At 42.1% G+C, this 26,448-nt stretch overlaps 1 protein-coding gene across 1 annotated transcript in view; it reads left to right on the top strand.

Moving 5' to 3' along the window:
• ksr2 (kinase suppressor of ras 2) overlaps positions 1 to 26,448 on the top strand; it is a 145,516-nt gene that overhangs the window by 90,123 nt on the left and 28,945 nt on the right. Inside the window, 8 exon segments of the mRNA XM_065011148.1 lie at positions 18,042 to 18,111; positions 19,750 to 19,833; positions 20,454 to 20,542; positions 21,448 to 21,554; positions 23,282 to 23,390; positions 23,393 to 23,449; positions 23,901 to 23,942; positions 24,683 to 24,755. Coding sequence (XP_064867220.1) covers positions 18,042 to 18,111; positions 19,750 to 19,833; positions 20,454 to 20,542; positions 21,448 to 21,554; positions 23,282 to 23,390; positions 23,393 to 23,449; positions 23,901 to 23,942; positions 24,683 to 24,755 — 631 coding nt within the window.

Here is a 26,448-nt window from a genome sequence, read left to right as displayed (position 1 = left end):
GGTCTAGCGACGGTGGGTTTGTGCCCATAGGCGACGTTGTTGCCGGTGATGTCTGGTGAGGACCTGCCTTACAACAGGCCTACAAGCCCTCAGTCCAGCCTCTCTCAGCCTATTGCAGACAGTCTGAGTACTGATGGAGGGATTGTGCGTTCCTGGTGTAACTCGGGCAGTTGTTGTTGCCATCCTGTACCTGTCCCGCAGGTGTGATGTTCGGATGTATCGATCCTGTGCAGGTGTTACATGTGGTCTGCCACTGTGAGGACGATCAGCTGTCCGTCCTCTCACCCTGTAGTGCTGCCTTAGGCGTCTCACAGTACGGACATTGCAATGTATTGCCCTGACCACATCTGCAGTCCTCATGCCTCCTTGCAGCATGCCTAAGGCATGTTCACACAGATGAGCAGGGACCCTGGGCATCTTTCTTTTGATGTTTTTCAGAGTCAGTAGAAAGGCCTTTTAGTGTCCTAAGTTTTCATAACTGTGACCTTAATTGCCTACCATCTGTAAGCTGTTCCACAGGTGCATGTTCATTCATTGTTTATGGTTCATTGAACAAGCATGGGAAACAATGTTTAAACCCTTTACAATGAAGACCTGTGAAGTTATTTGGATTTTTATGAATTATCTTTGAAAGACAGGGTTCTGAAAAAGGGACGTTTCTTTTTTTGCTGAGTTTATATTCATTCTCTGATCCTTTTGATTGGCATGTCAGTTCATGCTGCATGAGCTCTGATAGGTTGGAGGATGTCCTCAAGAAGTTGTCATAATTACTGTGTAAGTCTATGGAAGGTGGTGAGAACCATGAGCCTGATCAATGTACCCATGTATCGAGGTAACCGATTTCAGTGTGCAAATGCTCACCTTCGATGGCCACTGGCATGCTGGGAAAGTGTGTTCTTCGTGGATGCATCCCAGTTTCAACAGTACCGGGCATATGGCAGACTGCATGTATGGCGTTGTGTGGGTGAGCGGTTTTCTGATGGCAACGTTGTGAACAGAGTGTCCCATTGTGGCGGTGTGGTTATGGGAAAGCATAACCTATGGACAACGAACACAATTGTGTTTTATTGATGGTAATTTTAATGCACAGATATACCGTGACGAGATCCTGAGGCCCATTGTCGTGCCATTCATCCGCCACCATCACCTCATGTTTCAGCATGATAATGCACAGCCTCATGTCACAAGGATCTGTACACAATTCCAGGAAGCTGAAAATGTCAAAGTTCCTTCATGGCCTGCATACTCATGTCACTCATTGAGCATGTTTGGGATGCTGGGATCGACGTGTACGACTGTCACGTCTGCTCCTGCTCCTCTCCTCCGGCGTACGACGTCGCCAGAGTACTAACCCCCGGTCCTGGGATTCATCATTACGCACACCTGGCACTCATCATTATGCGCACCTGTTAATCATTATGATTCACACCTGGACTCCATTACCTTCATCATCTCCTTCATTTTATATGTCATTCTCCCATGTTCATTCACCAGTTGGTATTGTTTTTGTGGATCTGCCTTCTGCCTTATGTTAGTGTCGTGTTCTTGGTTTTGTTGTTTTATTAAAACATTGCACCTGCTTTCGACTCACCACCCCATCATTACAACGACAGTGTGTTGTGTTCCTGGATATTGGCCAGTTCCTGCCAATATCCAGGAACTTCAAAAGGATTGGGACAATATTCCACAGGCCACAATCATCAGCCTAATAAACTCTATGTGAAGGAGATGTTTTTTAATTTTATTTCTTTATTTCACCTTTATTTAACTAGGTAAGCTAGTTGAGAACAAGTTCTCATTTACAACTGCGACCTGGCCAAGATAAAGCAAAGCAGTGCGACACAAACAACAACACAGAGTTACACATGGAATAAACAAGCGTACAGTCAATAACACAATAGAAAAAGAAAGAAAGTCTATATACAGTGTGTGCAAATGGCGTGAGGAGGGAAGGCAATAAATAGGCCATAGTAGCGAAGTAATTACAATTGAGCAAATTAACACTGGAGTGATAGATGAGCAGATGATGATGTGCAAGTAGAAATACTGGTGTGCAAAAGAGCAGAAAAGTAAACAAAAACAATATGGGGATGGGGTAGGTAGATTGGGTGGGCTATTTACAGATGGGCTATGTACAGTTGCAGCGATCGGTTAGCTGCTCAGATAGCTGATGTTTAAAGTTAGTGAGGGAAATATAAGTGTCGCGCTGCATGAGGCAAATAGTGGTGACCAACAGATGCATATCTGTATTCCCAGTCATGTTAAATCCGTAGATTAAGGCCTAATGAATTTATTTCAATTGACTGATTTGAAATTATAGCATGTGGCATTTACATTTTTGTTCAGTGAACATGGCAGCTAAAATCTGAATTGCATATACATCAGGAAGTTTTATAAAAGTAAATAATCAATAAATACGATACAGTGTCAAGAAAGTTCCGAAGTCATGGTTATGGTCAGGGTTGTTGCGCAGCTCGCATATTGGATGGTCAGCCAAGGAAATATCAATGGTCTTGAGGAGGGAGCAGCTCAGTCACAGCCAGGGAGTCAGAGACAGACAGGTCCGTAGCTTCAGCAGCACACCTTGCTTTCCCTAACATCCTATCTGTGCCCTGGGCTTTGTAGATAGCTTACTACTATTCCTCCAGATGTACCATTTGTGCACTTGGGTGATGCCACTGCTGGCGCACAGGCTCATACATTTGGTCATATTAATAATTAATTATTTGATCATTTTTTGTTTTTGCTTTTTCAAACTCTATGAGATTCTTTGAAAAGCGCTATAGATGTTGAATAAATTATTATTATTAGTTGTAAGGGGCAAAGTCCACCCACTCCAGAACAACCAACAGGGCTTGGCCCTCAAGCACTGCAATATAGTGGAATTTCCCTGGTACAGGCAGGGAGAAACTTCGGGTATGGCTTATCATCTTACTGTTGTCCTGACAAAGACATTAGAGATTAAGACAAATGCCAGTCTAAAGCAGTTAGCCTATTCCTAGTAAAGGAATGATTTAATGACTTAATTGTGTTGTGGCGGCATCCCTAATACTTTTATCTGCCTGCCGAGCATCCTCTGGGGTCCCAGTAAGTGTCATAGCAGCAAAGAGCAGGCCTGGTGTTTGTCGTCAATCTGGTAATGGGTCTGCTTGGGGTCCGGAAAGGAAAAAAATATACCCACACACTGTTGAATGCTCCCAGAGTTTTATTGAGCAACGGTGTGCAGGATTCTATCTTTCTTTCAATACTTTTATCTTTCTTTCATTTTTTTTGTGCCCTGCATCTGCAATTTAATGGAGATGCGTACACTCCTTGTAAAGTATCCGCTCAGCATGTCTCATCTGCATGGCTCAAGAGGCTTTGGAACAACAAGAACCAACTAACTTCCTCTGATATCTGTATCAAAGACGAAGGACCCCGTGAAGATAGCTGGCCGAGCCGAAGGCGGTCAACTGGTGCCTGCTCAGAATGAGTCAGAACGGAGACTGAATTGTTGTTGCCCTTGTCTATGTTAGTTTGCGATAGTAAAAGGAGTCATGGTTCTTTGTGTGAATTGTTTTTAGTTTTATTTTCGACTGTGGCATTGTCATCTGTATGTGAATGTTTCCCAATGGATTGCCGTTCAAAAGACTTACTCGCAGCATCCATTATGTCTCTTCATGAAGCTGAAAGGTTTGTTAGTTAGCTTGACTGATGTGGCATGTGTGTATATGTCCAGTTGGAGGGCCGCCCCTAGCCTGCGGACAAAACACAACCCACCTGCTGGGCCTAGAGAGCCTGTTGTTAGGTTAACAGACACCACCAGGCTCATTTTACTATCACTTTTAATGAAGAAGTCTGCTCCCCACATATCAATATCAATTCTAGAACAGACATTTCTTTTCAATGTTGTGGTCGGCTGAGGTATCTCTACAAGAAAAAAGTTATATAAACATTATTATCAGCACTAATGGCCACTAGAACAGACATGACTGCTTACCAAACTATGCAAGTTACACTAAGTACAAGTGTTGTATTAATGGGGACCAGGTTAAGTAGAACTTTTGTTGGGACCCATGCACAGTGTACCTAACCTTCTCCAGAGGCAGAGATGACATCACCCACTTAACCCACTGCATGAAGGACGGCGGCTTTGCAGACTTCCAGTGAAATAGGACAAGGCGGCGAGCTAGCAGCTTCCGCATTTGCCTGATGCGTGGGAACATTCTGGTCTAGGGGAAGTATCCCAAAAATGCCAGTGACCGGGTTGGGGCTAGCAGTTGTATTACACATATGTGAGAATGCCTAAAATGGGGTCCCAGAGTGGGGTCCCAAAATGGGGTCCCAGAGGCCACTCAAAGATTGGCATGACCAAAACATGTGTCCCACAGTTGCTGGACTCTGGTGGCATCTAAAACACTTGTGGTCAACCTTTGGGAAAAATATACCCAATCTGTCATTTGAGTAATGGAGACGGTGCAAAACCTTAAGGTGAATAAGCTCACGCCTTATGGAAAAGGATGATGTGTGGATACGCTCAATACTTTGTTGCCATATGTCATCAGGTAGCTCGCCACCTATGTCTTGCTCCCATGCCGATTTTGTATTCGCAAAGGAAGGCGGATTAATGTTCTGTATTATGTCGTATAATCTGGTGATTGTGCCCTTCAGATAAGGGTTCAGATCTAAGCACCTCCCGACTGGAAACTTAGTAGGCTTGAGTGGAAATGAAGGGAAATGTTTTTTGGCAAAGCAGCGAGCTTGCAGGTATCTATAAAAGTGGTTATTGGGAATATTATGGTCAACCCTCAAGAGTATCGAATGAGACTAATGTGTTATCAACAAATAGCTCACAAAAAAACACCGGACCGTTCCTTTGCCAGAATCTGTGACGCCGAGAAGAGATGATTAGATGTTAACGGAGAGAAGCAGCCTGCTTGTTTAAGGCTAAAGTGATTTCGGAATTGGGACGAGATTTTAAGGGAGTTCTTAACAATGGGGTTCAAAACATGGGTGCCGAGTTTCATGGGCATTGAGGAGCACAGGAGTGAGATCGGAGAAGATGGAAGGCTTGACTGTAACTCCATGATGGCCCAAGTTGGGCCATCCTTGTTTCAAATGTAGAAACCCAATAAACACATTTAGATATATTTGCTGATATATTTGCTGTGGATTTGACTTATTCCAAATGAAGTTGGAAATGTAGCTGACCAGTTGTTTGAACATCGACTTTGGCAAAAAAAAAGGGAATCATTTGGAATAAGTACAAAAACCTAGGTAGTACAGTCATCTTAACAGAATTAATGCGACCTGCTAATGAAATAGGAAGAGATGACCAGCCTGTGAAATCCTGCTTAGTGTGTTCCAGAAGTGTTTTGAAGGTATGTTTAAACAGAACTTCAAACGATCGTGTGACCTCTACCCCCAAATAAGTAAAGACCTGATGCTCCACCTTAAATGGGACATTGGCACACCCAATTCCTTCTGCTAACTGATTAATGGGGAGGAGCACACTTTTTATTAGGTTTAACTTCTAACTAGAGAATGTCCCAAAACATTGTAGCTTGTCCAAGAGATAGGGTATAGACTCCACAGGGTGAGAGATGTATAAAATAAGATTGTCTGCATATAAAAACACTTTGAAAGTTATGTTGCCCCTTAATATTCCCTTAATCATTTCCTCCTCACAGGGCGATAGCAAGAGGCTCAATAGCCATATCAAATAGGAAAGGGGACAAACAGCAACCCTGCCTGGCCCCCCCATGTGGAGAGAGAAGTAGCTGGACGTAACATTGTCGGTGCGAACAGAAGCCACTGGGGACGAGTACAAAATCTTAATCCAGGAAAGGAATGACAGGCCAAACCCAAATCTCTCTAGTACTGTAAATAGATATTGTCACTCAACCTGGTCGAAAGCCTTTTCAGCATAAAGAGAGATGACAACCTCTGGCTGTAGAGTTTAGTGGGCAGAATAAAGAACATTAAATAGCTGCCGCATATTATGGAAAGATTGCCTACCTGAGATGCATCCTGTTTGGTCAGAGTTAATTATATTAGGCATCACTCTCTCTAGACGGCGCGAGAGGACCTTTAGTGAGAATTTTATAATCGCAGCACAAAAGGCTTATAGGGCGGTATGAGCCACAGTCTAGGGGATTCTTGTTTTTTTTAAGCAAACCGAAATAGTTGCCTGGGTAAGTATCTGTGGGAGTTTCTTACTAGAAAGGATTTCATTGTACATTGAGCTGAGGATAGGGGATAATTTAGAGGAGAATGTTTTATAAAATTCAATAGGGAAGCCATCAGGCCCATGGGTTTTACTGCTCTGCGTGGAGTGGATTGCCAGAGTAGCTTCATCATCACTTATTGAGGCATCCATGTTGGTTTGTTCATCTGAATTGAGACAGGGGATGTCCAGATTGTCTAGAAATACATGCATACGAGATGTGTCAGGAAGAGCCTCTGATGAGTAAAGAGCAGAGTAGAATTGCTTAAACTGATTGTTGATTTATTTGGGATTGGTAGAAGTTAAATCAGCTGCAACACAGTTTTCAGGTATGGTGCTGCTAGCAGCGGTTCGTCGAAGCTGGTGAGATAACTTGCCAGCTTTCTCTCAGTGTTCATAGAATTTTTGCCTCAACTTAAACAGAAGCTGCTCCGTTTGTTTGGTGGGAAAAAGGTTGTCAAATTCCGATTGGTGTAACAGTCTCTCTTGGTAGAGTTCAGGAGTTGGAGAAGAGGCATATCTGTTGTCCACATCTAGAATGAGTTGAGGTAGGCATGTGGTGCACTGTTTGATGTCATACGCTGTGTATTAAATGATTTGGCCTCTTAGATATTATTTTAATGACTCCCACACAGTAGAGTGAGACACGTCAGGGGTGCAGTCGATCTGTAAAAAGACAAATGTGAGTTGATATGTATTTTTTAAAGGCACTACAGGATAGTAGTAGTGGGTCAAGTCACCACGTTTGTTGTGACACAGTACTGTCCAGAAAGCGGACATCTAGCTGGACAGGGCTATGGTCTGAGATAACGATGCTATTATATTGGCTATTAGTTACAAAAGGAAGAATTCTATTGTCCAGCAGGAAAAAGTCAATCCTAGAGTATGTGCTGTGGACTGGAGAAAAAATGGAGTACTGTTTAGAAGTGGGATTGCTCCTCCTCCATGGATCAGACAAATTATAGGATTCTAGAAATGAGTTGACTACTGCGCCTGATTTTGAAATGAAATTTTTGGACTTCGGTCTGGATCTGTATGGACTTGGATGCAATACACAATTGAAATCTCCGCCTGATATCAAATGATGAGAGTTAAGGTCAGGGAGTGTTGTGATGAGGTCAGAGAAAAATTGAGTGTCATCCCAATTAGGACCATAGAGGTAAGCCAGAATAACCTGTGTGCTAAACAATTTCCCCATCACTATAATATATCTTCCATTAGTATCTGAAATGACTATGGCGGAGACAAGCGGGGTGCCTTTTCTGATAAGGATGGATGCCCCTCTTTGGCCTTCGCACCAAGGTTAGAGTGAAATATCTGGTCGACCCATCCTCTCGCTAGTTTATCATGGTCACTGGACCAGAGATGGGTCTCTTTAAATGTCTTGGAGAAAAACAATGTCCGGACGTAAGGACTTAAGATGAGCATACACTCGGCTACGCTTGATCACCTGGTTAATTCCTTTTAAGTTCCACCTGATAAAGCATGTGGAGCCTAGAGTATGTGAATTAGGCATAGTCATAGTAAATCAGAAATGGCCAGTGTACTGAAAGGTCAGAGTAATAAAATATAAAGAATAAAAAATAAATAAAAAAACAGCTAAAAACAACAGAAAATCTTGGACCCCAATGCTGGCCTTCCCCCTGGTGGAAGGCTGCATCTGCCTCTCCTAGACTAGAGCAAAATGCTACCATGTAAAACTGAACATCAGTAGAGCTCTATCCAGGGTGAACATAATCAAGTTTACACCTAGGGAAGGGATTTTGGAGGGAACCACCACAGTTATCTAAGGTATCTTATGCAATATGCATATTTGAAGGATAGTAAAACAATATATAAAAAAGGAGGAATGGGTATATGTCCCCCAAGACCAACCCCATCCACTTAGGATGACTTTAAAAATATATATATATACACATATATAGATAAACACATATACTTTAAAATCATTTAATTACATAAGTAAATAGGAAAACAAACCCAGTAAAATTCAACATTTGTATAAATGTAACCCTCTGTTGAACATCCTAACAAGCCAGAATATCGAAAATTGACAAACGCTTGGCATTTAATACCCGTCCTGCAGTGTTCGCTCGGCTATACAACCTTCAAACCCGTGCCATCCACCACCAAGCACCAGGGCAGACCAATATGAGAGCAAAATTACGTTATAATGCTGTAATTCCATCAAATGGTTGTTTTATGCAACAGAATAAGGGGTTATTAGACCGCTCATCTGTGTGTGTTCTACTGAAGATGGGCCTCTGGAAATTTTACGATGTCTTTGGGTGATACCGCATTCCAGAGCATGAATTAATGGGGCGTCAGGTAGCCTAGTGGTTAGTGTGTTGGGCCAGTAATCAAAAGGTTGCTAGATCAAATCCCCAAACTGACAAGTAAAAAAATCTATTCTATCCCTGAACAAGGCAGTTAACCCAATGTTCCTAGGTCATAGTTGTAAATAAGAATTTGTTCTTAACTGACTTGCCTGGTTAAATAAATAAAAAATGTTTCTGTTATATAAGATACCAGGGAGAGATGACTTCAGGGCCAAAAATTGGAGTCTACACAATGAGAACTGATTTTACAGCAGATACTGTCTGCTATGAATTCTAAGTATCTTTCATACAAATCTTAACCTTGTGACCCATTCCATTTATCTGTTGTTTGTCATGTAGACTGAAGGAGGATGGACTTTGCTATAAAATGCTGTGGCTCAAACCAGCTCGTTGAGTTCTCAGTGATCACCTCCAGGGGTGATTACTGCAGTAATTAAATAATAAAGTTTGATTGTTTTGAAGAAATCTAAATGTCTCTCCTTTTGATTACAATAATTCCACCACACCAACCAGTCACATAGTAAAGAATAATAGACATGATCCTTTGGGAGTATAAACTTGTATGTAACATGTCTAAAGAAGGCCAGTTGAATTGCTTCTTTAATCAGGACAACAGTTTTCAGCTGTGCTAACATAATTGCAACAGGGTTTTCTAATGATCAATTAGCCTTTTAAAATGATCAACTTGGATTAGCTAACACAACGTGCCATTGGAACACAGGAGTGATGGTTGCTGATAATGTAGATATTCCATCAAAAGCATCCGTTTCCAGCTACAATAGTCATTTGTAACATTAACAATGTCTACACTGTATTTCTGATCAATTTGACGTTATTTTAATGGACATAATGTAACAGCTTTCTACTGGTGAAGGAGAGTCGGACCAAACTGCAGCGTGTAGATTTCGATCCATGTTTAATAAAACAACTTAACACGAATCAAACTCAACAAAACAATAAACGAAACGAAAACCGAAACCAGCCTATACATGTGTCAACTAACATCTAACACGGACATCAAGACACACAGGACAATCACCCACAATACAACCAAAGAATATGGCTGCCTAAATATGGTTCCCAATCAGAGACAACGGTAAACACCTGCCTCTGATTGAGAACCACTTCAGACAGCCATAGACTCTCCCAGAACACCCCACTAAGCTACAATCCCACTAAGCTACACACCACATACAAAAACCCATGTCACACCCTGGCCTGACCAAAACATAAAGAAAAACACAAAATACTTCGACCAGGGCGTGACACATAAAATGTGCTTTTCTTTCAAAAACATGGACATTTCTAAGTGACCCCAAACTTTTGAACGGTAGTGAACATACCATCATTGTTCATAACGTTAAGTTACTGGATGAATAATTGTCATTTGTTTTGGCAGCATGGTGGAGGCACATCTCTAATCAAGATATGAATTCCCTATTTGGTCTACTTGACTAGTTGATTAGTAATTTGGGTTTCGATTCCAGATGAAATGTTACAAAATGAACACGGTGGGGGAGGTGTTGGTCAAGAATGAATAGTAAATTGTTCGCTCTGGATCGGTGCACAAGAAAATGTGTCTTCACATGTTGCTGCTCACCAGCTCCTCCTAGGCATTCTATTTCTATGGCTGGCTTCTCCCCTGTCTGCAATTCAGCTTGCCACAGAAAACATTTGTCTCACTGCTTCTCTCCATTCTGAATTGTCCAAATGAGAGACTGGTCTGTGCCATCCGGTTCAGGCATAGTATGTCCTACTTGCAGTCCCTCTCTCGTTGCCATGTTTCATTGGTTAGAACAAAACACTTACGGGAAAAAGTAGTGGTGTGGATATTTGTTTCACATCCATGATAATAGTTTCTAATGACCATCATCATGATGTGTAACAACGGAAAAGCAAGATGGCACTTGGGGATAGGTGAGGAGAGGGAGGGGTGTTCTCTTCATCAAAGATGACAGCAGATCAAAGATGACAGCAGAATGATATTCTGTTGAAAAGGTTGAACCCACGCGTTGTGTTTGTCATGGAAACAGCGTTGGCAACAAGGCTCTTTGTCTCGAGTCAACAGAGTTTATTTCACACCGCAAAAATGACAGTTACATTTCACCACTCTTTGTGTTTCATATATACGTATATACAGTACCGGTCAAAAAAATGTAGAACACATACTCATTCAAGGGGTTTTTCTTTATTTTTACTATTTTCTACATTGTAGAATAATAGTGAAGACATACACTATGAAATAACACATATGGAATCATGTAGTAACCAAAAAAAGTGTTAAACAAATGAACAAATGATCAATTAGCCACCCTATGCCTTGATGACAGCCTTGCACACTCTTGGCATTCTCTCAACCAGCTTATATATAGTCATATATATACACCTGTAGGCATCATGCTGTATGAAGTATAAGTCCATGCCTTGTCTTTTGCCACCTTTTACCGTGCCACCTTTTACCGTGCCACCTTTTTCCGTGCCACCTTTTACCATGCCACCTTTACCGTGCCACCTTTTACCATGCCACCATTTACCGTGCCTGTCATTAAAAAGGCACTAGATATGTATTTTTGACAGAAATGGTTTAATATCCTGCATGTCCATGTCTCTACTCTCTCCCTTCCTGTGCTGTTGTTGTTTGGTTGTTTGTCATGTCATTAGAGGATAGAGGACAGTGAGTGGAGGGGGAAAGGGGGATGAAGGGATAGAGGGATGAGTGGAGGGGGATGGAGAATATGTCTCCATCCTTATTAAACAGAAACGGATGGAGGAGGACACTGTAGTCTGGCGCCTTTGGGTTACTCAGACCTCCGGTTCTGTGTGTCTGTGTGTCTGTGTCAAATCAAATGTTATTGGTCGCATACATATATTTAGCAGTGTGTGTGCTTGCGCACATGCTGAGGTGCACTCACAAAGGTCAATCAGGTCAGGCTAATATACTGTACCATCGTACAGAGGTTTCAGGACTTGACCCTCTGTGTGAGAAACAACTGGCAGGTCACACAGACGTCAACATCATCTGATGGTTGCTCTTGTGTTATGAGGCTGTTAGTGTAAACAGACAGAACAATAAGCAGATATATCAGTTCCCGTTCTCTATTACATTATCAGGCTGAGTGTAATTGAGTGATGTATTGGACTGTGAACCACAGACACAGAGCCACAAGCCCCAGGGATGGGGTGGCGGGGACTAGTAGTTGTTAGCGTTGGATTTTGTTTGCTCAGGAATGTGAGTGGTGATTTTAGACCTAAAGGTCAGGTCATAGGTAATGTACACTACCGTTCAAAAGTTTGGGGTCACTTAGAAATGGCCTTGTTGAAAGACAGATAGCTGTGGAATGTGTTGGACGAGAGGAGAGCAACGTGTGAAACAGGGGAGACAGATGGACAAATGTGGATTAGATGAAGGAGGGGTTGAGGTCAGGTGAGGACAGATTTTCTTAAAGGAGCAATAAAGGTTTGGTATCCTGTTACCCTCTTTATTAGCTTCCTGTATAGCCATAAACTGTAAGGATTGGAGAGAGGGAGTGTCTTAAGTAGGATGAATAAAACTATGATGGAGGGAAAAACATTTTTTTTTGCCAAGGCAGGAAACTGAGCGCAGCCCAATCCAGAAATCTGTCAGTGGCTTCTGATTAAATTCACAGAACTGCTTGTTGCAATTTCGATGAGGCTCTCTTCTTCAGCTATCAGTATGTGGACTGGAGGCAGGGCATGAAAGGGATAACAAATCCAGTTGTTTGTGTCATCCGTTTCGGGAAAGTACCTGCGTAGTTGCGCACCCAACTCACTCAGGCGCTTCACCATATCACATTTGACATCGTCCGTAAACTTGAGTTAATTTGCACACAAAAAATCTTACAATGATGGAAAGACCTGTGTGTTGTCCTTGTTAATGCAGACAGAGAAGAGCTCCAACTTCTTAATTATAGTCTCAATTTTGTCCCGCACATTGAATATAGTTGCGGAGAGTCCCTGTAATCCTAGATTTAGACCATTCAGACGAGAAAAAGCATCACCCAGATAGGCCAGTCATGTGAGAAATTCGGTCAGACAAGTGAAAATTATCGTCAGTAAAGGAAACTTTAAACTTGTCTCTCAATTTTTTTTAACGTGTCAATACTTTGCCCCAGCGCACTTCTGTGTGTTGTAAAAGCGTTACATGGTCGCTGCCCATATCATTGCATAGTGCAGAAAATACACAAGAGTTCAGGGGCCTTGCTTTAACAAAGTTAACAATTTTCACTGTACTGTCCAAAATATATTTCAAGCTGTCAGGCATCCCCTTGGCAGCAAGAGCCTCTTGGTGGATGCTGCAGTGTACCCAAGTGGCGTCGGGAGCAACTGCTTGCACGCGTATTACCACTCCACTATGTCTCCCTGTCATGGCTGGCTTTTGCGCCATCAGTACAGATACCTACACATCTTCACCACCAAAGTCCATTTGATGTCACAAAGCTGTCCAGTACTTTAAAAATATCCTCTCCTGTTGTCCTGTTTCCAGTGGTTTTCAGAAGAGGATGTCTTCCTTAATTGACCCCCCATAAACGTAACAGACATATACCAGGAGCTGTGCCAGGCCCGCCACGTCTGTTGACTCATCCAGCTGTAACGCATAGAATTCACAGGCTTGTATGCGAAGCAGTAATTGTTTCAAACATCTCCTGCCATGTCACTGATGCGTCGTGAAACAATGTTTGCGTCGTGAAACTCGGTAGCTCACCATATAAGATGCTTCTAGCCCCTTCTTATTAATGGTATCTGTTGCTTTTATACATGTCGTGCTACTCGAAAGTCGTCTTAATTCTCGCAAAAAATAACTCCCGTGGCTTATTTTTCAAATTGGCATGTTTCGTTTTTAAATGTCTGCGCAAGAGTGAAGGTTTCATCGAGTTGTGAGCTAGTACTTTTGCACATCTAACACACTGGCTGAGGAAAGGCACTACTCCCAATATAATTAAACCCAAATCAATGTTGTTCTCATCATATTTGCGCCTCTGCGATGGTTCATGTCCTTGTCTGTTGTTCGGTGCTTTCCCGAGTAAGGGCGCAGTAGCTCTTCGACTGCATCAGATTCACAACTGTCAGTGTCCATGCAAGCTGGGCTAACAGCAAATGTAGAATTACTGATGATAAATGGACATGATTAAGGTATCACTTGTCACTTTAAATAACGCCACTTTAATAATGTGTACATATCCTACACTACTCATCTCATATGTATATACTGTATTCTATTCTATACCATCTACTGCACCTTGCCTATGCCGCACGGCCATCGCTCATCCATATGTTTATATGTACATATGTCTTATTCATCCCTATACATATGTGTGTATAAGGTAGTTGTTGTGAATTTGTTAGATTACTTGTTAGATATTACTGTATTGTCGGAACTAGAAGCACAAGTATTTCGCTACACTCACATTAACATCTGCTAACCATGTGTATGTGAACAATAAAATTTGATTAGATTTTCGTGCAAACGGAATGGACAGTAGCTACGTTTGGCTACATACATTAGTGGAATTCCCACGAGAGAGTAACGGTTAATGTGATTGGATGTTAACTACCTGTATTTGACATTGTGTTGTTATTTTGCTAAACACTAGATGGTTTCATTTGATTTTTGGCAATGAAACGAGGCTACTCAGGCAAGAAAAAAACCTCACCCAAATGTATACTGTTAGAAAATATAAATGGACTGTTTGAAAATGGAAGAATTATTATTATTATTATTTTAAAATCTGAATCACATTTTTATTTGGCGTACCCCCAAAGGCATTGCGTGTACCCCTAGGGGTACTGTTTTAGACAATTGAGACATGGATTGTGTGTGTGCCATTCAGAGAGTGAATGGGCAAGACAAAATATTGAAGTGCCTTTGAACAGGGTATAGTAGTAGGTTCCAGGTGCACCAGTTTGTGTCAAGAACTCCAACGCTGCTGGGTTTTTCAAGCTCAACAGTTTCCCGTGTGTATCAAGAATGATGGTCCACCACCCAAAGGACATCCTGCCAACTTGACACAACTGTGGGAAGCATTGGAGTCAACATGGGCCAGCATCCCTGTGGAACGCGTTTGACACCTTGTAGAGTCCATTCCCTGACAAATTGAGGCTGTAACTCAATGTTAGGAAGTTGTTCCTAATATTTTGTACACTGTGTATAAAACATTGAACACAGTGATACAGTAGTTCCAAAGAAAGTAGTTCCAAAAAAGTAGTTCCAAAGGACAGTTTTTCTGGACAGGGGATATATCATACTGTACATTTAAGCTAAAAGCATTATTCAGTATGTAGGGATAATTATCTTACCATTATCTTACCAGTACTCTATATACTTTCCACTTTGACTCGGTCTATGAAGCTATTTTATAAATCTCTCTCTCTCTCTCTCTCTCTCTCTCTCTCTCTCTCATTGTTGAAGCATTCCCATCCATAACACAATGTGATTCCTCTTCAAGGCCATGTGATTGAGTGGAGGAGCACTGAAGGCCACCTGTGCTTTCATATTAAGATTAGCTTTACTGTATGGATGGTGTTCCAATGCATTTAGGAGAAGAATGGGGAGGACTCTCTCCTTCGCTATTGCTGAATCATTCTCCAAGTCATCTTTCTTTCTTTCTTTCTTTCTTTCTTTCTTTCTTTCTTTCTCTCTTTACTATTAAGTGGCGGTTGGTGCCATTTAAGATGAGTGAGGATGATCATTTTTTCATGAGCATGTTCTTATTTCTATTACAGCATATTGGATGACTGACATTCATATTCCATTCACCCAGCTCAACATCAATAGGTTTAGGCTATTACATGATACTCAAATTTTCCCTGTACACGTCATGAGGTTGCTACAACCTAGCCTGTGAATGAAAGTTTACAACGTAGGTGCACAGGTTGAGAGCATTTTGAGTAATCAAGGTGGCAGACAGTGACACATTCAATACCGCCTTGCACACTCTTGCCTTCATCTAGCTGATCTAGGGTGTAATCATTAGTCCAACAGTTTCAAATGTCGGTGGAAGGAATCGGTGGAATGAATGCAAACACAGTTCACTTTCATAGCAACTACATAAAACAGCCTCATCACTTTGCTCATTGTATAGATAATTCCTTCTACCAACTACAGTATCTATGCACTCTCCTCCTCTCACCTCTTCCCTTCGCTTGTGGACTTCAGTGCACAACACATCAGCTGTCTTTGACCAAGCCAAACCTTCATATCATGACCACTAACCTGAATTTGTCAAATTTGATTTGATTTGATTACACAAGGCCTACATTGTTGTCAAGTCTGAGTCAACATAAATACTCACGCGTAAACCCGCTATAATCATGTAGTACATTGTACAGTCAGAAAGTGGTTTAGCAGTTACACCGGTGGGCCCAGTTGGCAATATATTTCTAAAACCAAAAGCTTACTTTGACTTTGAAGAGCTACCATGTTGGATAGCCATAGCCAGCTAGCTAATATACTGTAGCATCCCTCTCTGTTTCAGCAGGGTGTTTGAGTAGGCTAAACTAGCTAGCTGCATTGCTAGCTAGGTGAAAGTACAAAAAATACAACCAAATATAGCTGCGTCTCTCTCTTGCTTCTCCTTCATTTTGGAAGAATTGTCTTTCTCTCTGAGTCAACTACTCAACACATGTTATGCAGTGTTACCTGTAGCTTATGCTTTCAGTACTATATTCATTATCTGATATTTTGATTGGGTGGACAACATGTCAGTTCATGCTGCAAGAGCTCTGATAGGTTGGAAGACGTGCTCCGGAAGTTGTCATAATTACTGTGCAAGAACCATGATCCTCCCTGGTTTTGTATAGAAGTCAATGTACCCAGAGGAGGACAGAAGCTAGCTGTCCTCCGGCTACAACATAGTGCTATCCTACATAGTGCTGCTGAAGCTACTGTAGACGTTCATTGCACAACAGTGTTTTAATCAATTATTTGGTGACGTGAATATATTTAGTATAGTTTTATCTGAAAAGGAAGGTTTTTAATAATGTTTCACAATTTAAAAAAATGAAATTCACTGAGGAGCATGGTCCTCCCCTTCCTCCTCTGCGGAGCCTCCACTGACACACACACACACACACACACACACACACACACACACACACACACACACACACACACACACACACACACACACACACACAGAAATACAATACACAGATACTCTATCCACACTCCTCACTATAGCTGTACTGCATGTGGGTGGACTGGGGCTGAGTAGTGGCACACAGTGCATTGAGAGGTGCATAATGTATTAGATGCTACTGCTACCGTTGCTGCTATTAATGTGTTCACTAATGGACCTACCAAAGGTTCTATGTTGGAAATACCTTTTGAAGTAAGAGGGTCCCTCTGTGCATACCCTCACAATGGAACATCTGCAAACACACAAAAGCGTTTTACATGGACGATATCATTAACATGCCACCTATTATTGTCTATATAGACACGTGTGTCTATATAGCGGGGGTAGGTCAGGTTACTTTGGGATTTTGGTAATAAGGCCCTTTATCGACTTCCCCAGAGTCAGATGAACTCATGGATACCATTTTTATGTATCCGCGTGCAGTTTGAAGGAGGTTGCTAACTAGCGTGAGCGCAATTTAAATCAAAATCAAATCAAATGTATTTATATAGCCCTTCGTACATCAGCTGATATCTCAAAGTGCTGTACAGAAACCCAGCCTAAAACCCCAAACAGCAAGCAATGCAGGTGTAGAAGCACGGTGGCTAGGAAAAACTCCCTAGAAGGGCCAAAACCTAGGAAGAAACCTAGAGAGGAACCAGGCTATGTGGGGTGGCTAGTCCTCTTCAATTGCTAACAAGCGTTAGTGCAATGACTGGAAGTCTATCGGTATCTGCTAGCATGCTAGTAGATACTGCACCCACAGACTTCCAGTCATTGTGCTAACGCTAGTTAGCATTGGCTTATGAAACTACCCCTAACATCCTTCAAAATGGACACAGAGACATACAAATGCTGATTACATTCAATCTCTATGATATAAGGATGATTAGAATAAAGAATATTTTATTTTTTCGATAGATAACCATGAGTGAATCATTCAAACCCACGACTTTTAACGTAGATCAGATATTTGTCACTTTATTGTTTTTGAATGTCAGGAAGTTTTAGTCAAAATAGGTAATTATGATTGATTGCAGTAAAGGCCAAAGACACATCTGAGCAGTTGGTACAAATCTATTAATACGCTGAAATGACATGCAGTGCACAAATCAGTGTTTGATTTAGCCCAATCACAATCAGTGGTTACCAGCAGGGAACTATTCAATACCACTGCACGTGTTAATATTTAGGCCTACCCTCCACTGTCCAATGACAAGAATGCATTTGGCTGCAATGCATTGTTGATTCAATCAACCCTTTTGTGTCACTGGTTAAATATCTAATAATGCCTATGTTCTTATACATCCATCCATCCCCACATTCATCCATCCATCCCTCTTTCTCCCTCTCTTCCTTCAGACACTCTGTCAGTGCCTCGCTGGTCCCCACAGATCCCTCGGAGAGACCTGGGAAACTCCATAAAACACAGGTAACGTGTGTGTGTGTGTGTGTGTGTGTGTGTGTGTGTGTGTGTGTGTGTGTGTGTGTGTGCACTTGAATGAAGGTATGAGTTTGTTCAGGCATTCATTTGTGTGTGTGTATTCCTCTACCAGAGACAGACAGAATGTCGGTCCAATTTAAGGGGGCGCTAACTCCTCTCCCTGTTCTATTCCTGTTTGAATATCTGATGAATCCCAAATGTCACTAATCTCCAAATTAAACAGTACACCTCCGCTATTGGTCATGGGAATCTTCCAACCTACCGACTTTCTCTCTCCTTCTCTCTCTCTCTCTCTCTCTGTTTCTTTGTCCCTCCTCTCTCTCTTATTCGCTGTCTTTCTCCACCTCCCCCTCCCCCCCTTTCTCTCAGCCTCAGAAGTACGTGGGTGTTAGCTCACTGCGGAATGTTAATGATGAGGAAAGACAGTGGTTGTGCACACACGTCTTAATGCATCATCAGCCAGGGACCGAGCGCAAATGTAATTTATATTGGCATTAAATCTCAAGCTGTTATTAATTGGACAAATGCTAGTTTCTAGGGAGATGGACAACTTTATTTCTCTTTATACTCTTTCTGACATGGTGATTGTCATAGATCTCTATTTGTGCCTCGATGTATCTTCAAAGATATGGCTCTAAGCACAGGTTATTATTTGTAAGTAAATCATAGCAATGCAATAAATGACTGGCTATAGCAACATCTCCCTGGGAATGAAAAAGATCTATCTGTCAAATCATATCTCACCTTTAATGTCAGTCTAACGGTAACTTAGGCAGCGTATGTACGCCTGCCAAAGCAATGTATCATTTAGGCCCCGATCACCAAAATTAGAGTGGGATGCCAGATTGAATTGTGCCCTCCCTGATTCTGTTTAGCACAATACGAGGCAATACGAAGGTTCCTAATGAAGAGATTTGGATTCTGTCAACCCATTCCTATTCCATTACTCCAGCCAGCCAGCTGCTGGTACCCAGACGTCAGATCTATCAGAAAATAAACCCAGAGTTTTTCTTAAATTGGGCACTCAGATACTTCATCCAACCCCAAAGTAGGGAATTGCTTTTTATCATTCAAGACAATTGAGACACACTGTAGTCTTGCTCTGAACGCTGTGCCACGGGCTCTGCTGGGCTCCATCTTCATCTCTGTGACTGATTGCTGTGTTACTGTGTTGATGTAGCAGAATGGCCTCTGTCACAGCCTTTATTCACAGACATCACAGCCACAAACTGAACATTGGTGCAGAGTATTGAAAGGAGTGGGGGCCCCCCAAATTGAATCAAGGTGCATTGGAGATTGGAGCTCAAATTGTTGCGCGGTGGGGAATGATTAGCCCTATAGGTGTCCATCTTTCTTATGTTATGGAAACATCAACCTGCCAAAGAAATAATAATAATATCATATTTTTTTATGTGACTTGTGAATATGAGGCATTCTATGACAAAAGCTGTTTGTCATCACAAGCAATCTGTGATGTTTTTCTGCAGTGATCCACACCTGGTGGCTTTTGTTTGCACTCGTTTATGCATGAACAAACAGGTGGAAGAGATGTTTTGTTTTGTTTATGTGCTCTGATCTCTCTCTCTCTCTCTCTCTCTTCCCCTCTCTCTCTTCTTGTGCTTGCAGGTTTTCCACCAAGTATTGGATGTCTCAGACATGCATAGTGTGTGGAAAAGGAATGTTGTTTGGACTTAAATGTAAAAACTGCAAGTAAGGTCCTTCCTTGTATTATTCTAATCTATGTTCAGAAAACATTACTACTCGATTATAAAAGTTTTATTGCCGTGCATAACATGTTTCTAAGGATTGGTGTGCTTTAACAGAAGATAAAAAAATAAAAAACATCAACATCAATCAATGATCCTCCTGGTTGGTTATAAAGGTTATAATCAAATCTCAGGCTATAAACTCTTTCTTGTCATCCATATTTGTTCATCCACATTATTATTAGAATTCTGGAAAGGACATTTGTCACCGTATACTTGGGAAAATCTCTGAAAAGAACAAGCAATTATCATTTAAAACAGATTACTTAAGTAAATTAACCAATTTTACAACCAACTGAATGTGACATTTTTGACACAAGGGAAATAATTGGGTGGAACTCAGACAGCGTTTTATTTCCTTAATGACCCAGACTATTAAAAGTTCAAGAATGGGTTTCTTTTAACTGTTTGTAAAATGAGTAGCAGAGATTCAGTGATGTCTGGGGTTGCATCCGAAGTGACACCCTATTCCCTAATATAATGCACTGCTTTTGATCAGACTCTGATATAGGATGCCATTTCTGATGCTGCCCTGGTGAGTGTTTTACTCTGTTGTTTCACCAGGCTGAAGTGCCACAACAAATGTACCAAAGAAGCCCCACCTTGCCATTTACTGATCATCCAAAGAGGAGGAGGAAGTAACCCCCTCAAAGGTAAAAGGACTGTTGGACCAGCAGCTTACTGTAGGACTGAAGACTGACTTCATATGCAGGTCCAATAACTTCAAGGACGATTTCACCACTCGTCTTTCAATTCATACATGTTATGTCATTTAGCTGATTATTTGATCCAAAGCGACTGAAAGCAGTGATTGCATACATTATGTACCATTTTAATCGCAGTAGAACTTCTTGATACACATGGCACAAACCTTGAGTATTATTCTCATCGTAAGCAGTAACACAAACTGCACATGCATCTCAAGCTAGGAGACACATATATAGCCCTACTGTAATTACGCAGTGCATATTCATATTAGGTATACTTATTAGGATTATTATTAGGATTCCTAGAATATAGGTGCTTTTGCTATTGAAGTACTATTTTAAAAGCTCATCATTCTCTATTATAGTGCTTTTGTTATTGAAACGTTACTTTAAAAAAACGACTCATTCTCTGTTATAGTGCTTATGTTACTGAAGTATTACTTTAAAGGGCTACTCATTCTCTGTGATAGTGCTTTTGTTTGAAGTACTCATTTAAAAAGATTCTCTGTCATCTAAAGTGAGCTTTAACTGTATGTCCTTTACACCTTTCTCTTTTTCACCCAACCGGTGTGACAGATCACCAAGGAAATCAAGGTAAAATAATCCATTTATGAACCGTTCTTTTGTTTTAGTACAGAACCTTCAAAAAAAGCAAGGGAAGATTCAAGTCTCTGCTACTTGAAGTTGGCAAGCTACAGTATCGTAGGGTGTTCTTAAGTGTTCCCTTGCGAGAGCAAAAAAGGACCATCTTCAAAGAAGAAGAGTTTGTCATATTTTCACATTCAGAAATTTGAGAAAATAAAGACTTTCTCTCAGTGTATTGTTGTTTGTCTGATTCGGTCTATCCCCAGCTCGTTTGGTACGGACTGAATCGGTACCATGTGACATCAACAACCCGCTCAGGTACACAGACCTGCACATCAGTCAGACGCTGCCCAAAACCAACAAAATCAACAAGGTAGGAACTACCAGACGCATGAAGGCATGCTCACATGTACGTGCGCCCACACATACACACGCAGCCCCCCCCCCGTTCTGTGCTTCCACATCTGAGCTCTGTTGTCTTGATATCTGTTATTTTGGTCTGTTTGAAATGTGCATCACCTGAAGTTCAGTCAGACGGACCAGCATTACTGGACCAACCACCGACAACTGGATTATTTTAAAAACAAATTAATTTTCACACTTCAAAAGTAGGAGCTCATCAATCACACAGATACTTTTCAATTCGTCAAACATTGTTTGGAATTTCCGCAAATCCCCCTACCCCATTATTAAGTTTGCAAGTCATCATAACTTCATAATGGAGGTATTTTGTTTGGAAACCCACACTATAGCGTTTTAGACAACTTTTAGTGGATGAGAGTTATAGTTTTATCTCACTGTGATTATATTTGTCTTATTGTGTCACGTTCGTTAGTATAGACGGACCAACGTACGTAGAGTTCCACATATTTATTAGACAGTGAAACTTAGAAAAATCAAAACAATAAAGAATAAACGAACCGTGACTACAATGCAGTGCGAACAGGCAACTAAACATAAACAAACAATATCCCATAACCCACAGGTGGAAAAATGCAACTTAAGTATGATCCCCAATTAGAGACAACGATTACCAGCTGCCTCTAACTGGGAATCATACACAAACACCAACATAGAAAATGAAACCTAGAACCTCACATAAACTAGACTAAAAAACCCTAGTCATGCCCTGACCTACTCGGCCATTGAAAATACAGGCTTTCTATGGTCAGGACGTGACATATTGGGTCTTCATCAGATGTCCTGTCACATGAAATATAACCCATTGGATTGCTTTGAGTCTTTATTTAAACAAGACAGAACTCTTTTTTTATTCACTGTGATAATAAGTAGTTTGATATGAGATCTCCCTTACTCTACCACATCAATACAACCACAAAAAGTTAATGGTGTGTATGTGTGTGTGTGTGTGTGTGTGTGTGGGGGGGGGGGGGGGTGCTATTAATGAACACGCATAGCAGCGCTCAATAATAAGCGAGTGCAACCAAGGCCACTTATTTTTACCTTAGAACGTAATAGAGCTTTTATCTCTCAAAGAAAAGCCAGCATATCTCTCCCCTAAATCCTATCTTGGGCAGCACTATCTCTATAGACCCGTGTCATAACAACACAATTAGTCGACAGGTGCATTGTCAGGTGTTATCTTCTGAATGAGGAAGTCTGAAAAGAGACAGAGTTCTACCTGCTCTAGGCCATAGAAATGCATTATAGTACTGGTTTATTTAATTCTGTGCTCCAGGCACTGAGGTGGATACAGGAGAGAGGTGCCTGAGGGTTCTAGAAGAAGAGAGTGTGTGACTCACAGGGGGGATGAGCTGTCTGTCAATGTTCGACTGAAGGGCACCAAAAAAACTATCATGTAAACAGCAAGTAAACTCACAATCCTAGGAAAATGAAATTATTTTGGATTCACAGTCAGTTTTGAGACTTGTTTCACCTGTGGGTCTGTATTAATTTTACACCTTGAAATTGACTCCCTCACTCGCTCTTTTTTTTGTTTTACCCACTCACTCACTCTCTCTCTCTCTCTCTCTCTCTCTCTCTCTCTCTCTCTCTCTCTCTCTCTCTCTCTCTCTCTCTCTACCTTTCTCTCACTGTCTCTCTCCATCCCTCTCTTTTTCACTCTCTCTCTGTCCTCAGGATCACATCCCTGTCCCGTACCAGCCAGACTCCAGCAGTAACCCCTCCTCCACCACCTCCTCCACACCTTCCTCACCCGCTCCACCCCTCCCTTCCAGTGCCACCCCTCCCTCCCCCTACACCCTTCCCCACAGTCAGCACGGCAACAGAAACAGTTCAACTTCACAGGTACAGGATGAAATTAAAACCTACTCGTCTCATTTTCACCCCATTTTACACCTTAATAAAAATCGCATCCCAATAAGGGGTCCAGGTTTGACATCATAACAGACCATCAGACCAACTCTTGAATGCCCCACTACTTGAAGTTTATTGTTGTGTCTAAAAACACACATTTGCTCAAAACATTTTTTTAATGCTTAAGTGTGTGTACAGTACATTACTGTATTTATACTTGGGGAAAATTCAAAAATTACTGGAGGATGTCTTTAAAGTGCATTTAGAAATGTTATCTGATAGAAGTAGTAAATGTAGTGCCACTCCGCCACTCTTAGATTTTTAGAGCTGTCTGTCCTACATCTCTGCTCTAGGAAAGAAATATCATTATTGCCATTTCAACCCTTCTATGAACCCAGCTCTGTACCACTCAGACCCATTCTCCCTCTCTCCCTCTCTGCAGCTTCTTCTTACTTCAAATACAAGCAGCAGTTCATCTTCCCAGGTAAGTGCCTCTTAATTGATCATTACGCCTAACCAAAATGCACTGCACTAGGCCAAAGGAAGAGGAGGAGGACTTTTTTGACGTTGTGATTTGATGCTTCCTGTTCCTCTCCTCCTTGACAGCTTCTAAACTCTAAAGCCTTTTTCTCTCTAAGCCTGTCTTAGTTTTTGGTCCCTTAATGTGGAGACTTTGAGCATCTTCTGGCTGGACCATTGCAGAAGGGTCTTTTAAAACAGTGTTTCTTAATCCTGGTCCATTTTGGTTTTGTCCCGAGCACTACACAGCTGATTCCATTTATCAAGCTTTGATGATTTTATCTAGGTGTGTAGTGCTAGGGCAAAAACCAAAATGTGCACCCCTTTGGTTCCTGAGGACCAGGATTAAGAAACACTGTTTTAGAGAGATATTTGACGAGAGGGGATGTGACTGAAATCATATGGGGGCAGGATAGAACATTTAGGAGATACAGGATGGTGGTATAGGATTGGTCCTGACAGAGTATCTCATGTATCTCAAGTCCTGAGTAGTAACAACTCCTAATGCTTATTATTTATTATGTACAGCCCCTGTATTGTTGTAATGATTTTAGCATGGACCTCACCCCCCAGGCATGACCCTTGAAGCCCCCAGCCGAGCTCAGTAGATTATTACAGGGTGATTACATACATAGATTATTACACTGTAGTTACCATGGTATAAGGGCTATTTTATGATTTACCATATACTGTATACTGCTCCAGACGTGGCCCCGGCACCAGAGGCTCCTAACAGGACACCCCAGGTCATCCTTCACCCTGTCCTGTCTGAGCCTGAGTGAGTAGAAATCTAGATCGAATCGTATTAGTCACATGCGCCGAATACAACAGGTACAGTTTACAGTGAAATGCTTACTTACGAGCCCCTAACCAACAATGCAGTTTTTTAAAAAAATATGAGGAAGAGTAAGAAATAAAAGTAACAAGTAATTACAGAGCAGCAGTAAAATAACAATAGTGAGACTATACACAGGGGGGTACCGGTACAGAGTCAATGTTCGGGGGCACCGGTTAGTTGAGGTAATATGTACATGTAGGTAGAGTTATTAAAGTGACGATGCATAGATGATAACAACAGAGTAGCAGCGGTGTAAAAGAGGGGGGACAGTCTATGACTAGGGTGGCTGGAGTCTTTGACAATTTTTAGGGCCGTCCTCTGACACTGCCTGGTATAGAGGTCCTGGATGGCAGGAAGCTTGGCCCCAGTGATGTACTGGGCCGTACACACTACCCTCTGTAGTTCCTTGCGGTCGGCGGTCGGCGGCCGAGCAGTTTCTATACCAGGCAGTGATGCAACCATGCTCTCGATGGTGGAGCTCTAGAACTTTTTGAGGATCTGAGGACCCATGCCAAATTTTTGGTCTCTTGAGGGGGAATAGGTTTTGTCGTGCCCTCTTCACGACTGTCTTGGACCATGTTAGTTTGTTGGTGATGTGGACACCAAGAAACTTGAAGCTTGAACTTGAACTTGAAGCAAATTTAATGATGGTGTTGGAGTCATACCTGGCCGTGCAGTCATGAATGAACAGGGAGTACAAGAGGGGACTGAGCACACACCCCTGAGGGGCCCCTGTGTTTAGGATCAGCATGGCGGATGTTGTTACCTACCCTTACCACCTGGGGGTGGCCCGTCAGGATGTCCAGGATACAGTTGCAGAGGGAGGTGTTTAATCCCAGGGTCCTTAGCTTATTGATGAGCTTTGAGGGCACTATGGTGTTGAACGCTGAGCTGTATTCAATGAATAGCATTCTCACATAGGTGTTCCTTTTGTCCAGGTGTGAAAGGGCAGGGTGGAGTGCAATAGAGATTGCGTCATCTGTGGATCTGTTAGGGCGGTATGCAAATTAGAGTGGGTCTATGGCTTCTGGGATAATGGTGTTGATGTGAGCAATGACCAGCCTTTCAAAGCAATTCATGACTACAGACTTGAGTGCTACGGGTCGGTAGTCATTTAGGCAGGTTACCTTAGTGTTCTTGGGCACAGGGACTATGGTGGTCTGCTTAAAACATGTTGGTATTACAGACTCGGACAGGGAGAGGTTGAACATGTCAGTGAAGACACTTGCCAGTTGGTCAAGCGCATGCTCGCAGTACACGTCCTGGTAATCCGTCTGGCCCTGCTGCCTTGTGAATGTTGACCTGTTTAAAGGACTTACTCACATCGGATGCGGAAAGTGTGATCACTAGCGACTCCTCGCTGGCTGTCAGCTCTGGCGGCTCCGGACAGGAGGGAGACTCTGGTGGCTCCGGACAGGAGGGAGACTCTGGCGGCTCAGGACAGGAGGGAGACTCTGGCAGATCCGGACTGGAGGGAGACTCTGGCGGATCCGGACTGTGACCCGCCGTGGTAGGATCCGGACTGCGATCCATCGTGGTAGGTTCCGGACTGTGACCCGACGTAGGAGGTTCCGGTCTGCCGTCCAACGTAGGAGGTTCCGGTCTGCGGCCCGTCGTAGGAAGTTCCGGTCTG

The sequence above is a fragment of the Oncorhynchus nerka genome, linkage group LG27, assembly GCF_034236695.1.
Source record: "Oncorhynchus nerka isolate Pitt River linkage group LG27, Oner_Uvic_2.0, whole genome shotgun sequence".
Classification (NCBI taxonomy): Eukaryota; Metazoa; Chordata; class Actinopteri; order Salmoniformes; family Salmonidae; genus Oncorhynchus; species Oncorhynchus nerka.
This window is presented reverse-complemented; position numbering and strand designations above follow the sequence as displayed.